This window comes from Lampris incognitus, chromosome 19 (genome assembly GCF_029633865.1).
Source record: "Lampris incognitus isolate fLamInc1 chromosome 19, fLamInc1.hap2, whole genome shotgun sequence".
Lineage (NCBI taxonomy): Eukaryota > Metazoa > Chordata > Actinopteri > Lampriformes > Lampridae > Lampris > Lampris incognitus.
In genome coordinates, this window is record NC_079229.1 from 38,399,686 (window position 1) to 38,415,998 (window position 16,313).

Genomic DNA, 16,313 nt, shown 5'->3' on the forward strand with positions numbered 1-16,313 from the left:
CCCTTCCCTCTGTCTCTGTTTCTGTCTGTCTTACCTTTATTAGGCGTAGGGGTTTAACGATACATCGACCTGGGTCGATAGCTCGATTCTTAAAGCTAGAGTGCGGGACTTTTCCATGTAAATGAATGTCCATGACATTCAAGCCCTTGCCAAAGGAGTTCACACAGTGATGATTAATCCTATCACCGCCAGGTAAACCACTCTGTATTTCGCAGTATACCGGAGTTTCAAATCTGGTGTCTGAGGTGACATTCTCCGTGGACTATGATGTTTGTGGATGACTTGGGATTGGTAGCGAGAGTAGGGTGCAGTTTGAGGAGAGCCTGGAGAGGTGGAGGTATGCACTGGAGAGAAGAGGAATGAAAGTCAGTAGGAGCAAGCCAGAATACCTATGCGTGAATGAGAGGGAGGACAGTGGGATGGTGAGGATGCAAGGAGTAGAGGTGACGAAGGTATTTGAGTTTAAATACTTGGGGTCAGCTGTCCATAGTAACGGGGAGTGCAGAAGAGAGGTGAAGAAGATAGTGCAGGCAGGGTGGAGTGGGAGGAGAAGAGTGTCAGGAATGATTCGTGACAGAAGAGTAAAAGAGTTAAATGGAAGGTTTACAAGATGGTTGTGAGACCAGTTATGTTGTATGGTCTGGAGACAGTGGCACTGAGGAAAAGATAGGAGGTGGAGCTGGAGGTGGCAGAGTTGAAGATGATAAGCTTTTCATTGGAAGTGATGAAGAAGGACAAGATTAGGAAGGAGTATATTATAGAGACAGCTCAGGTTGGACGGTTTGGAGACAAAGCAAGAGAGACAAGATTGAGATGGTGTGGACATGTGTGGAGGAGAGATGCTGGGTATACTGGGAGTAGAATGCTGAATATGGAGCTGCCAGGGAAGAGGAGAAGAGGAAGGACAAAGAGGAGGTTTATGGATGTGGTGAGGGAGGACATGCAGGTGGCTGGTGTGACAGGAAGATGCAGAGGACGGGAAGAGATGGAAACAGATGATCCGCTGTGGCGCCCCCTAACGGGAGCAGCCGAAAGTAGTAGTAGTAGTAGTAGTAGTAGTAGTAGTAGTAGTAGTAGTCTGGGGTGCCATTCCTGTGCTGATTAGAGCTGTGAACGAATGCCAAAAATAGGCCTCGAACGAATAAGGAATATTACACACTGAGGTTCGAATGGCATTCGAATACCTTGAATTTGCATATCACCCCCAAAAATCAATACAGAGAGAGTAAGTCTATTGTAGCCCGTGTTTTTATTAACAGCATATTTATGACAACATACAACTCCAGCACATTGTCCACACATATTAGTCCAAAAACTGTTGTTGAGCACCCCTAAACATAAAATAAATCTGACTAGGAAAAGGCCAGATGATGTTAACTAGGGCCTACTCTAAGTAACATACAAGTAAAATAAATCTGACTAGGAAAAGGCCAGATGGTGTTAACGAATTTACCGTAAGTAACATAGGCATAGTAAATTATCCATGACCCACGGGGCTTAAAAAAATAAAATCAAGAGTCCTACTCACTGTAGTAGTATAAGAAGTTGTGCTAATAGTGGTTTGCGAGAAAAACCAAAGCGTCCACGTGTTCAGACTCGAGAGCGCTCCTTTTTTTGGTGACTATGTTTCCCGCATCAGAAAAGACACGCTCAGAGCGCACGATGTCCCTGGCACGGCGAGGTATCTCTGAGCCATCTTCCCGAGGTGTGGATATATTCTCTCTTCGATTTTCCCATTAACAGCCCAAAACCCAAAGAATTTCCATACGTAACTTCTCAGATGTTGTGGAGTATGAATGACTCTCGCAGGAGATGTGCTAGTGCTAGTGCTAGCGCTTGGGTCACAGCCAACGTTCTTCTCGGATTCCGCCATTTCCTGTGTTCTATGAGCCCGCCCGCTCGGCGTGGGAACTGACAAGAGCTTTTTAATTTCCGGTTTTACTACGGATGTAGGCTATGCTTATTTTCATAAAATACGTTTCACGAAACCATCATTTATTTCCATTTAAACGTGTGTGCATTAATAATAATAATATTAATAAGGGGGAAAAATATATTAAAAAAATATATTACAAAAAATCGAATTTCATATTTTCATATTCAAATTCGAATATTATTACCATAATTCGAATGTACATTCGAATTTCAAATGCTATCTGACAGGCCTAGTGCTGATGCCCCTGAGCTGATGCATAGTGATGTTTTACATCAACCAGCAGTGATTGCTTTACCAGAGCTGAACTTCTGTGTGATGAAAGTTTTCACATGCCTCTGACTGGCTTGCCTTCAGGGCTTTCTGCCAGAAAGCTTCTGGGCTTGAAAGTAATGGCGGAAAACCTAAGAAGTGTCCCAGAAATGTTTCTGATGCTCCAGAAAACAAAGAAACTCCGCGTTCAGAGGAAGGATTAAAGTCAACAAAAGAGTGATCAACGACGAGGACAAACACGTAGCTAGTCTTTGTTGGAGAGCACTGAAAGAAGAGAAGCAATTAATCTCAAAGCCAGAAGGTAGAGACAAAACGTCTGCACTGCAGGTCTAAGACAATGATCCAATTCAGTGGACGCAAAGCACACATCGATCCTGATTGTTCATAAATCATAAAACAAGGCAGGCGTCTGGGTGGTGTAGTGGTCTATGCCGTTGCCTACCAACATAGGGCTCAGTGGTTCGAATCCCCATGTTACCTCCGGCTTGGTCGGGCGTCCCTACAGACACATTGGCCGTGTCTGCAGGTGGGAAGCCGGATGTGGATATGTGTCCTGGTCACTGCACTAGCGCCTCCTCTGGTCGGTCGGGGTGCCTGTTCGGGGGGGGGGGGACTAGGGGGAATAGTGTGATCCTTCCATGCGCTACGTCCCCCTGGTGAAACTCCTCACTGTCAGGTGAAAAGAAGCGGCTGGTGACTCCACATGTATCAGAGGAGGCATGTGGTAGTCTCCAGCCCTCCCTGGGTCAGCAGAGGGGGTGGAGCAGAGACCGGGACAACTCGGAAGGGTGGGGTAGTTGGCCGGATACAATTGGGGAGGAAAAAAAGGGAGGGGGGGGATCCAAAAAGAAAATCATAAAACAAGGCAGTTCTTGTTTTAACTGTACGTGTGCAATGTGTAAACGGAGTTGGTTTGAAAGTCAAGTGCACCAGCCACACTACAAACCTCAACGGTCACCTTTAAAGATAGTAATTTGGTGGTCATTGCCATGTTTTAATGCCTGACAAAATATTCGTAATAACACTTTCTCAGTGAGATATTTTTTGCCCTAAAAGTCAGGCAACTCTACCAAAGAGCCACAAGTGTAAAGTCTGCCATTGCTTACTTTGTGAAGACTTGAGGCTGTACGTTGTGGCTGAAAACAGAACAGTAAGGCATACTGTGCAGAAGGATTTATTACAAAGTCTTCTTGTTCACTGAGTAAAGTTATGTTTTTGTCAGCATGTACTCCTGTTTTATTACAACTGTAAAATACCAACGATCTGTTTTTATCTTTGGAGGTTGATTTGGTTCTATGGGTTTGTGTGGCTGTGTTGCACTGAGAATGTAGGCTGCTCGACCAAGAGAACTGCTGTATTTTTGTTTTGTTTGTGTTTCTTTTGTGGTCAAAATTGAAAGATAGTGGTATTTGTGTCAGAGGCTTCAATGTTAAGCGTAATATCACATCTTCCGGTGTGGGAAGATGGTGGCACGAAGTCGCGTTTGCGATGGCCTCACCCAATGCTGATTATGCTGTGTCTTTGTCCACATTTGTGTCATCGTGTGATGTTTTTATTTTGATCGTCGATTTCGTTTGGCTGGGAGAGCTGGTGCTGGTTCGGCTGACAGAGCTTGGTCTGCTGCAGGCCAGGCTAAGCTAACTGCTAGCCCACGGCCCTGCCCAAGAGGGAACACCGAGGCGGTCTGGCGGCGGCCTCACCGAGCGTTGGCTGTGCGGTGTTTTTGTCTGCGTCTGTGTTTGTGTCGTCATGTGGAGGTGTTCGAGGGAGTCTGGCTGGAGAGCTGGCATTGGATTGGCTGGGGGAGCCTGGTCTGCTGCATCTAATAGGCCCAGGGACCAGGCGCTGCCTGGTGCTGCGCCTGAGGGGGAAACCCCAAGGGCGGTCTGACGGGACGCGGAGGCAGGGCAGGCTAGGCTAACTGCTAGACCAGGCAGGCCAGCGGTTCTGACAGTCATCCTGCCTGCTGTTCGTTCTCTGGGCAGTGGAGTTTTTGGACTGTGTTGCACTGGGAGGACTGTGTTGCACTGGGAGGACTGTGTTGCACTGGGAGGACTGTGTGGCACTGGGAGGACTGTGTGGCACTGGGAGGACTGTGTTGCACTGGGAGGACTGTGTTGCACTGGGAGGACTGTGTTGCACTGGGAGGACTGTGTGGCACTGGGAGGACTGTGTGGCACTGGGAGGACTGTGTGGCACTGGGAGGACTGTGTGGCACTGGGAGGACTGTGTTGCACTGGGAGGACTGTGTTGCACTGGGAGGACTGTGTGGCACTGGTAGGACTGTGTTGCACTGGGAGGACTGTGTGGCACTGGGAGGACTGTGTGGCACTGGGAGGACTGTGTTACACTGGGAGGACTGTGTTGTTGGATTTTTTTTTCTTTTTCTATGTTCTCTGTTTTTGTATGTGTTTGGTGTTGTTTTTGGAGGCTTTTGGGTACGTGTTTCTGTGTCGCACTGCTGTGGGATGGTGGAAACAGAGTTTTGTTTCTGTTGTGTACGTAGTACATAATATGAATTGATAAATAAATTGTCCCTGATTCCTGATAACTGCCTTAAATGTTGCAGTTAAAGCTGCATTATGCAATGTTTTTGATATCAGCAGTTAAGAGATGACTCCCTGTTATGTGAAAGGATCACCGACTGCCGATTGCTCTGGGAAGCAACACGACAGTTGACAGTTTTCTTTAACCAGGGGCAGGCTTTGTCTTCGCTTTCACACAAAACTTCCTTGCCTCTGCGAGCTTCACCTTACACAGCCTTCTAAAGTTCTGGGCACAACAAGGCCTTTTCAAATTCTGAGTTTTGCGAGCGGCTTATCCATGGTTTCATAGTGGGGGTGAGAGGTCATGTGAAGGCATCACAGAACTCTTTCATCACCTTGTTTCAACACCTCAGTGTGGTACAGCAACTGGACCTCAGTAGACCAGAAAGCTCTGCAGTGGGTCGTCAAGGCGGCCCAGCAGATCACCGGTACCCAGCTCCCAGCCATAAAAGACATTTATCACAAACGCTGCCTTGGAAGGGGTCTGAGCATCAGCAGAGATCCCACCCACCCCGACCATGGACTGTTCTCCCCCTGCGCTCTGGGAGGCGCTACAGGAGCCCCATAGCCCACACTACCAGGCTCAAAAACAGCTTCTTTCCACAAGCTGTTATCCACCTGAACCTGGCTACCCACTGAATGTCTGTGGATATTTTAAAATATTTTGTACTCCAGCTCTCTTTTAACTTATTTTAGCTTTTGGTCTTCATGTGTGTATATCTTATACTGTGTTTGGTCTTCATGTGTGTGTATCTTATACTGTGTTTGGTCTTCATGTGTGTATATCTTATACTGTGTTTGGTCTTCATGTGTGTGTATCTTATACTGTGTTTGGTCTTCATGTGTGTATATCTTATACTGTGTGTGGTCTTCATGTGTGTGTATCTTATACTGTTTTTGGTCTTCATGTGTGTATATCTTATACTGTGTTTGGTCTTCATGTGTATGTATCTTATACTGTGTTTGGTCTTCATGTGTGTATATCTTATACTGTGTTTGGTCTTCATGTGTATATCTTATACTGTGTTTGGTCTTCATGTGTGTATATCTTATACTGTGTGTGGTCTTCATGTGTGTGTATCTTATACTGTGTTTGGTCTTCATGTGTGTATATCTTATACTGTGTTTGGTCTTCATGTGTATGTATCTTATACTGTGTTTGGTCTTCATGTGTGTATATCTTATACTGTGTTTGGTCTTCATGTGTGTATATCTTATACTGTGTTTGGTCTTCATGTGTGTATATCTTATACTGTGTTTGGTCTTCATGTGTGTGTATCTTATACTGTGTGTGGTCTTCATGTGTGTGTATCTTATACTGTGTTCGGTCTTCATGTGTGTATATCTTCTACTGTGTTTGTTGTGTTTGTCTGTGTCTGTCTTGCACTGTTTGGTGAAGCCGTAGCCCTCATTTCATTTTTAACATGTGCCTCCTGCACATTGTTTTTAATGACAATACGTTGAATTGAATTGAATTGTTGAATCTATGATGGAGGAGTCCAGGCTGTTCCTTCCAAGTAGATGGGTGTACCCCATAAAGCTGCCACTGAGTGTAATTTCTGTGTTTGTGTGTGTGTGTGTGTGTGTGTGTGTGTGTGTGTGTGTGTGTGTGTGTGTGTGTGTGTGTGTGTGTGTGTGTGTGTGTGTGTGTGTGTGTGTGTGTGTGTGTGTGTGTGTGTGTCTCTCTCTCTCTGTATGTCTGTCTGTCTGTCTGTGTCTGTATGTCTGTCTGTGTGTCTGTCTGTCTTTGTCTCTGGTTGGTGTACTGGCAGTGATAAGTAGAGTAGGACAGTAAAACCTGGTGTACTGGCAGTGATAAGTAGAGTAGGACAGTAAAACCTGGTGTACTGGCAGTGATAAGTAAAATAGGAGAGTAAAACTTGGTGTACTGGCAGTGATAAGTAGAGTAGGGCAGTAAAATCTGGTGTACTGGCAGTGATAAGTAGAGTAGGACAGTAAAACTTGGGGTACTGGAAGTGATAAGTAGAATAGGACAGTAAAACTTGTTGTACTGGCAGTGATAAGTAGAGTAGGACAGTAAAACTTGTTGTACTGGCAGTGATAAGTAGAGTAGGACAGTAAAACTTGGGGTACTGGCAGTGATAAGTAGAATAGGACAGTAAAACTTGGTGTACTGGCAGTGATAAGTAGAGTAGGACAGTAAAACTTGGTGTACTGGAAGTGATAAGTAGAATAGGACAGTAAAACTTGGTGTACTGGCAGTGATAAGTAGAGTAGGACAGTAAAACCTGGTGTACTGGCAGTGATAAGTAGAGTAGGACAGTAAAACTTGGTGTATTGGCAGTGATAAGTACAAACCCCAATTCCAATGAAGTTGGGACATCGTGTAAAACGTGAATAAAAACAATACAATGATTTGCAAATCCTTTTCCACCTATATTCAATTGAATACACTACAAAGACAAGATATTTAATGTTCAAACTGATAAACTTTATTGTTTTTTGCAAATATTCACTCATTTTGAATGTGATGCCTGCAACACGTTCCAGAGAAGCTGGGGCAGGGGCAACAAAAGACTGGGAAAGTTGAGGAATGCTCAAAAAACACCTGTGTGGAACATTCCACAGGTGAACAGGTTACCTGGGAACAGGGGAGTGTCATGATTGGGTATAAAAGGAGCATCCCTGAAGAAAGGCTCAGTCGTTCACAAGCAAGGACGGGGTGAGGTTCACCACCTTGTGAACAACTGTGTGAGCAAATAGTCCAACAGTTTAAGAACAACGTTTCTCAACGTACAACTGCAAGGAATTTAGGGATTTCATCATCTCCAGTCCATAATATCATCACAAGATCCAGAGAATCCAGAGAAATCTCTGCACGTAAGTGGCAAGGCCCAAAACCAACACTGAATGCCCGTGACCTTCGACCCCTCAGGCGGCACTGCATTAAAAACCCACATCATTGTGTAAAGGATATGACCACGTGGGCTCAGGAGCACTTGGGAAAACCATCGTCAGTTAACACAGTTGGTCGCTACATCTACAAGTGCAAGTTAAAACTCCACCATGCAAAGCCAAAGCCAGATATCAACACCACCCAGAAACACCGCCAGCTTCTCTGGGCCGAGCTCATCTGAGATGGACTGACGCAAAGTGGACAAGTGTGCTGTGGTCTGACGAGTCCACATTTCAAATTGTTTTTGGAAATCATGGACGTGGTGTCCTCCGGGCTAAAGAGGAAAAGGACCATCCAGACTGTTATCAGAGCAGAGTCCAAAAGCCAGCATCTGTGATGGTATGGGGGGTGTTAGTGCCCATGGCATCATGGGTAACTTGCACATCTGTGAGGGACCATTAATGCTGAAAGGTACATACAGGTTTTGGAGCAACATATGCTGCCATCCAAGCCACGTCTTTTCCAGGGACGTCCCTGCTTATTTCAGCAAGACAATACCAAGCCACATTCTGCAGGTGTTACACCAGCGGGCCTTCGTAGTAAAAGAGTGCGGGTACTGGACTGGCCTGCCTGCAGTCCAGACCTGTTCCCCATTGAAAATGTGGGGCACATTATGAAGCGCAAAATACGACAACGGAGACCCCGGACTGCTGAGCAACTGAAGTCGTACATCAAGCAAGAATGGGGAAGAATTCCACCTACAAAGCTCCAACAGTTAGTGTCCTCAGTTCCCAAATGCTTATGGAGTGTTGTTAAAAGGAAAGATGGTGTAACACGGTGGTGAACATGCCCCTGTCCCAGCTTCTTTGGAACGTGTTGCAGGCATTAAATTCAAAACGGGTGAATATTTGCAAAAAAACAATAAAATTTATCAGTTTGAACATTAAACATCTTGTCTTTGTAGTGTATTCAACTGAATATCGGTCGAAATGGATTTGCAAATCATTGTATTCTGTTTTTACTGACGTTTTACACAACGTCCCAACTTCATTGGAATTGAGGTTTGTAGAGTAGGGCAGTAAAACCTGGTGTACTGGTAGTGATAAGTAGAGTAGGGCAGTAAAACTTGGTGTGCTGGCAGTGATAAGTAGACTAGAACAGTAAAACTTGGTGTACTGGCAGTGATAAGTAGAGTAGGGCAGTAAAACTTGGTGTACTGGCAGTGATAAGTAGAGTAGGGCAGTAAAACCTTGTGTACCTGTTACATATTGTATAAAATTGTGTTGCTTATTAAACCGTGCCAACAGTAATGTGTAGGGTGGCCTATAGTGCCATGTATAAAAGTACTTTGTAATGGTGTATACAATGCTCAGCCATTAAAATAATAATTATTGACAGGGTCATATATTTATAGAACATGTTTTTTTTTTATTTAGGAAAATCAAGAATGCACATTGACTTACATTACTTGTACAGATGGGAACTGAGTAAGTGGAAGATAAAAAAAACAAATTTTATATTTATAGATATATATAGTAACTTCGTTAAAAGAAACACTCAACATTAGGGCTAGTGCTCAACAAAATAATCCGATTGCTTGTAGCATGAAACAGGCTTGTACTGTCTCATAGAGAATTTAGTTGACTAACTGGATTTTATATACAGTGCATCCGGAAAGTATTCACACCCCTTCACTTTCCTCACATGTTGTTATGTTACAGCCTTATTCCAAAATGGATTAAATTCCTTTTTTTTTCTCATCAATCGACACACAATACCCCATAATGACAAAGTGAAAAAGGTTTTGTAGAAATTTTTGCAAATTTATTAAAAATAAAAAACTGAAATATTGCATGTACATAAGTATTCACACCCTTTGCTATGACACTCAAAATTGAGCTCAGATTCATCCTGTTTCCACTGATCATCCTTGAGATGTTTCTACATCTTGATTGGAGTCCACCTGTAGTAAATTCAATTGATCGGACACTATTTGGAAAGGCACACACCTGTCTATATAAGGTCCCGCTGTTGACAGTGCATGTCAGAGCAGAAACCAAGCCATGAAGTCAAAGGAATTGTCTGTGGACCTCCGAGACAGGATTGTATCGAGGCACAGATCTGGGGAAGGGTACAAAACAATTTCTACAGCTTTGAAGGTCCCGAAGAGCACAATGGTCTCCATCATTCGTAAATGGAAGAAGTTTGGATGCACCAGGACCCTCCCCTGAGCTTGCTGCCCAGCCAAACTGAGCAATCGGGGGAGAAGGGCCTTGGTCAGGGAGGTGACCAAGAACCCGATGGTCACTCTGACAGAGCTCCAGCGTTCCTCTGTGGACATGGGAGAACGTTCCAGAAGGACAACCATCTCTGCAGCACTCCACCAATCAGGCCTTTATGGTAGAGTGGCCAGACGGAAGCCTCTGCTCAGTAAAAGGCACATGACAGCCCGCTTGGAGTTTGCCAGAAAGCACCTAAAGGACTCTCAGACCATGAGAAACAAGATTCTCTGGTCTGATGAAACCAAGATTGAACTCTTTGGCCTGAATGCCAAACATCACTGTCTGGAGGAAACCAGGCACCTCTCATCACCTTGCTAATACCATCCCTACAGTGAAGCATGGTGGTGGCAGCCTCATGCTGTGGGGATGTTTTTCAGCGGCAGGAACTGGGAGACTAGTCAGGATCGAGGGAAAGATGAATGGAGCAAAGTACAGAGAGATCCTTGATGAAAACCTGCTCCAGAGCGCTCAGGACCTCAGACTGGGGCGAAGGTTTACCTTTCAACACGACAACGACCCTAAGCACACAGCCAAGACAACGAAGGAGTGACTTCGGGACAAGTCTGTGAATGTTCTTGAGTGGCCCAGCCAGAGCCCAGACTTGAACCCCATTGAACATCTCTGGAAAGACCTGAAAATAGCTGTGCAGCGACGCTCCCCATCTAACCTTACAGAGCTCGAGAGGATCTGCAGAGAAGAATGGGAGAAATACCCCAAATATAGGTGTGCCAAGCTTGTAGCTTCATACCCAAGAAGACTTGAGGCTGTAATCGCTGCCAAGGGTGCCTCAACCAAGTACTGAGTAAAGGGTGTGAATACTTATGTACATGCAATATTTCAGTTTTTTATTTTTAATAAATTTGCAAAAATTTCTACAAAACCTTTTTCGCTTTGTCATTATGGGGTATTGTGTGTAGATTGATGAGAACAAAAGGAATTTAATCCATTTTGGAATAAGGCTGTAACATAACACAATGTGGGGAAAGTGAAGGGGTGTGAATACTTAACGGGTACAGTGTATATATACACACACACACAAACACACACTTATAGCTATACTCCCATACACATAAGTATATGTAAACAGAACTATATACATCATAACAGTGGGGTGCTTTATAGAAAATGTTTTGATTCTATATTTACATTTTTACATTTACAATGTCACAGTTTTAATGGGGGAGGGACATGAAGCATTAATTTAACTATGTGTAGACGGCACAGCTCCTACCTTATGAGGGGTCTGACCCTGGTGAGGGGCACACAGCTGGTCTAGTAGGGCAGATGGAGGTTGTCAGGCAGGGGCCATTTCAGCCTCAGGATGCAGTCTTGACTTGTACTTGCTTTGCAGGTAGATAAGGAAGGAAAATCTACTCTTGCAAAGAAATATGTCGTTGCAAAGGTAAAAGGCTCCTCGTTGCTCTTGCTGTCAACTGCGGGAAGTGTTTCTGGCAAGAAGCCCAGCCCTGGATGAGTGGTCTTGTCTCATACATGTTTCTGTAGGTACTGTCAGTGGATAAGTCGATGAGCTGATCCTCCTCTGTCACTGTCCAGTTTGAGCCATCTGCTGCATGATCTTTGAATGGAGACTGAATCCATGTCTTGTCCCTGCACCAGGGGTCAGCCTCACAAAAGTATTTCCCAAATGGACCCTCGAGTGCCTCCAAGTGTGCAACAATTGCGCGTGTTACGTGAGGCGAGAGCACTACAGAATCTCCCAACTCTTCCACTGATGGAGACATGGAAAAAGTGCCCTCCCTGACTTGCTCCCTCCATCTTGTGATTGTCTTCAGGAAGACCTTCCATTCTGTCATACGGCTGGGTGGCATGTGTACTGCGGACTCGCAAAGAACTGTTGAGTCTGCTCAGCTCAGAGTAAACGTCTGCAAGATATGCAAGTTAATAACCCAGACATCCTCACTGAAATTTGCAGCCAGCTCTGTGTTGTTTTGGCAAAGTAAAAACTCCTGAATAGACGTACATAACTCGAACACGTGTGTCAGCACTGCTCCATGCAAAAGCCGTTGAACCCCTGAATGGTAAAATAGTGTAGTGTGTTCTTCTCCCGCAGCAGCACAGAGAGAGGAAAAGAGACGCGTTTGCAAAGCACTCTTCTTGACAACATTGACAGCTTTCATGACAGAGTCCGTGACGTCTGACAATTCAGCACTAATTTCTTTGGCAATGATAGACTCCCTATGTAGCATGCAGTGCGTCCACATCACTTGGGGAGCCACACCTTTGACAATGCTATTAGTCCACTGTTTAAACCAACCATGGCTCTTGCACCATCAGTGCACATCGCAACACATTTTGCCCAGGATATGTCATTTTCTCTGAAAAAAACATCGATCACTTCGAAAATTTCAGAACTTGTGCATTCAGGCAGCTGCTTACAACACAAAAATGCCTCCTGCATTTCATTTTAGTCGACAAACTGCACAAACTCCAAAAGCTGAGCATGGTTTGACACGTCGATGGAGTCATCCAATTGCAATGCAAAAGCCTCTGCCAACCTGAGTTTCTCTACTAGTTGCACCCTCACATCAGATGCCATGTCATCAATACGGCAAGCAATGGTTGTGTCCGACAACGGAATGCTTTTCAGTTTATTAACCTACTCATCACTCCCAAACATTGTTTTGCACATATCACTGGCTGCAGGCAACATTAAAGCCTCTGCAGTTGTGTATGGCTTTTTGTTCTGAGCGACCCAAAGAGCAACTTGATGAGAGGCTCTCAAAGCTAGCTCACCAACTTTAGCTGATTGTCTCATCCATGTCTGTTGGCCTTTGAGAGATCTGAGACGGGCCTGAAAGTATTCTACTGGTTGTTCTTTCAAGTGAGTATGGGTTGTCTCCACGTGACGCTGCAGCTTTGATGGCTTCATACTTTCGTTTGACAGCACGGCAGAGCAGATGACACACACTGGTGATTCAACGCCCTCAGTCTCTTTAAAGGTAGATCCAAACTTGAGATAATTCTCTGAATATTTTCGGGTCTTCTCTCGTTTGCGCTTAGCAGCAGTTGCAGCATGGCTGTTAGCAGATGCGTTAGCCTCATTCTCTAAACTTTCGCCAGTGGTCGGTGATGAAGTGCAGGGTCTGTCAGAGTTTCTTGGTCGAGAAGTTACAAAGCGATCCGTTGTAGATCACATTAACGTAAGAATGGCCATATACTTAGGCTAATAATACGTACCTATTTGGCTAATATGGCATGCAGTTATTTCCAGTGTTTAATTGGCGCCACACATAGAGTGGTTTAGCATAGGATACCTAGCTGGTGCTCGGCGTTCAGGGTGATCACATTATTGCACGAGGATTCATGGGTATCTTCAATGCTGTAATTTTTTAACGAATAGGAAGGTTTATCTTTGCTTATTATACGTTGTATTTATGTTAATCTGTATTTTTGGAAGAAAAAAGTTTGGGATCAAATAATTTGGTGGACCCCCTGCAGTAACTCTGAGGACCCCCTGTCGAAGATCTCTGCACTATATTGTTCAGCTTCCCTCTTTCATTCACTTAGTCCCAGAAGAGTATTTAAGCACCTTAATATAGCTGCTGTACATGGTGGACATTTCCCAGTTTGCCTTAATCTGCCCTACACCCACACACACACACACACACACACACACACAAATACACAAACAACTCTTTATCTTTGTTACAAATATGTTTTGCCGGAAATATGTCTTTTCCTTCCCGATCTCTCTTTGTCTCTTTCTACCGCTCTCTCTCTCTCTCTCAGAATGCCATCAGAGGCTCAGTCCCAGGAACCACGTGACAGAGGACCGCCACCTCCTGTCACTCGAGCTGGACGCAGCGCCTTATTGGCTAAAGCAGCTGCCAGCAATCCTCTTCCTGAAAAGCGGCCACGTGGGAGGCCTCGTAAAGATGGGAGTACTGGCCGCGCTGCCCCTCCCCTTCCACCTCCTCCACCCTCTAAGTCAAGAAAGAAGTAAGTTGTAGATTCTTATTGATATCTGCTTTCTGTCTCTTTTTGTCTGTATGGCCAGCTATCTGTCAGGGTCTGTCTGTCTGTTTCTGTATCTTTAGATTAGATTAGATTAGATTAGATTGTTTTTTAGCCACACGAACAAGGCCGGTGGAATTTGTTTTCGGTACACGTTAAACTCTGCAGCACAATACATACATGGACAACAGTAGAAACTCCACATATTATCACAAACAATACAGTTACACAACAGCAGAAACAAACGTATTATGCACCACAGTTAGGGGAATGGTAGCATGCATGCCAGTGGTGTGTGAGGAGGCGACTATAGGGAGGAATTCAAAGTCCTTATGGCTAGGAGGGAAAAAACTGTGAAGCGTTTAGTCTTAGTGGACAGTGACCTGTAGCGCCTCCCTGAGGGAAGGAGCTGGAAGAGGTGATGAGCAGGATGTGAGGGGTTGGAGATGATCTTCTTTGCTCGCTTTACAGTCCAGTTAGTATGTAGAGATTCAACTGAGGGGAGTGGGTTGCCTGTGATTTTGGATGCCTTGTTGACAATCCACTGCAGTTTTTTCTGTGTTTGACTGTCCGTGCCGCCGTACCATACTGTAATACTATAATACTGTAATAGAAGATGCTATGATGGACTTGATAATGGCTGAGTAAAGCAGAACGAGCAGTTGATGTTTGATCTGGTATTTTCCAAGCTGCCTAAGAAAGTAAAGTCATTGTTGAGCTTTTGCAATGATGTGTTCAGTGTTAATTTTCCACTTCAGGTTCTTGCTGATTTTAATTTAATTTAAAACGTTTATTTGGGACGGGACACTGTACATTAATCAACATTCGAAGAAATGTAAATGTCCCCAGGTTAGCTAAGAGGCTAGTTTCCATCGGTGGTCCCTTTGCCTGATGTTGTTAGGCATCCTAGAATAATAAAATAGTGCAAATAATACATGTGCAGTAGGTAAACATACAACAGTGATATATAAAAACAAAAAAATAAACATACTACATAGTTAGTATACAATGGGGGCGTTCTAATTGATTGTGGTATTGAGTTCCATTGATGTGATGATGTAAAGGAGAAGACACCCCGGCTAACACACACTCTACAGTGTTAAAACCACTGGAATCATTATAGTGTAACGTGCATGGATAAGTAGACCCGTTAGCCCATGGCTAATGGGTCGGACCCTCACACATGTAGGTCTCACACATCTTGCTCCTCATTGAAGTAATTACCATCTTTTCACTCCGGAAAATATTGATTCAGGTCTGTAAACTTTGGCAGAACCCACTCCAGTAAGTGATAATACAGTCGGAGAGATTCATCGTTCAGTGCGTGAAAAAAATTCTCTGCAGCGTTCAATCTGGCCTCAATCCACTGTTCAGTGAAAGAAAGCCAGAGAGCATCCCATTGGGCAGACACACGTTTCAGAACTTCATTCAAAGATAGCCATCGTGTCTGTGAGGGCTTCAGAATTTTGTGGGGTTCGACATGGCAAAACTCTTGGAATTCGCGGATTTGTGTGACACGTTCAGCGCTGTTTTTAAAATATCCATAGATGTCTCTAGCTAAATCCTCGCGTTGGCGAGGAAGCTGTGTACAGGCCTCACTTGCACATAGGTGCATCGAGTGACAAATACAGTGCTGCACTGTGATCCCTGGGAAGTTGTTTCTGAGCCGACTGGACACAGAATTGTTCCTTCCCATCATTGTGTTACACCCATCAGACCCAAACCCCACTTTATTTTCAAGTGGCACGCCTGACTCGGTGAATGACTTAATCATTTCATCAAAAAGCCTTTTGGCCATTGCTCTCTCTCTATACCTGTGTTGTTCTGAAAAGATTTGCGCCAGTTTCCAAAAATGTGTGTTAACCCTATTTGGGCCCTCATCAAAAAAGCGGACAATGCAGAGGGATTTTACGTTTCCAGTGTAGGTTGATTCATTAATTAAAATACTAATTTTTTTCCTTTTCAGGATTTCCACAAGACTCGAGAAATAACAGTCACCAAGAACATGCTTGGCTATGGCAGTTGCCTTTGTGCAGCCAAGACTTATGTTTTGTGCCGTTTTTGAGTCTTTAGGGATATCCTTTAAAACATCCACAAGACAACATTGCGCGATTGATCTCTGCATTGGGGCCAGACACTTCCTCTTCTCCAAGTGTTTTTTAGATTTTGCGTGATTTTTTTTAGAACGGTTATTTCAGCCACCATCTGGGCATTGCAACATTGACATCAGGCCTTAGTATCACAGCCTGTGACAGGCTTTAGCCACCCAGTAAAATTGGGGTCGCTTTCCCATTCTTGTGTGTACGTTTGTTGGTGGTGATGTGGTTTAGAGCAGTGGTTCTCAATCTTTTTGGGGTCCTGGACCCCCTGCGTATTTTTGATCTACCCTGAGGACCCCTCCACCTGATCTTGGGGGAGGGGGGTTGCAATTTGATAGAAACAGTAGA

At 44.4% G+C, this 16,313-nt stretch overlaps 1 protein-coding gene across 1 annotated transcript in view; it reads left to right on the forward strand.

The window, feature by feature from the left end:
* Positions 1 to 16,313, forward strand: part of kmt2ca (lysine (K)-specific methyltransferase 2Ca) — a 267,487-nt gene that overhangs the window by 13,100 nt on the left and 238,074 nt on the right. The window contains exon 2 of the mRNA XM_056299264.1: positions 13,642 to 13,851. Coding sequence (XP_056155239.1) covers positions 13,643 to 13,851 — 209 coding nt within the window. The 5' untranslated portion in view covers position 13,642. The remainder of the gene's footprint in view (positions 1 to 13,641; positions 13,852 to 16,313) is intronic.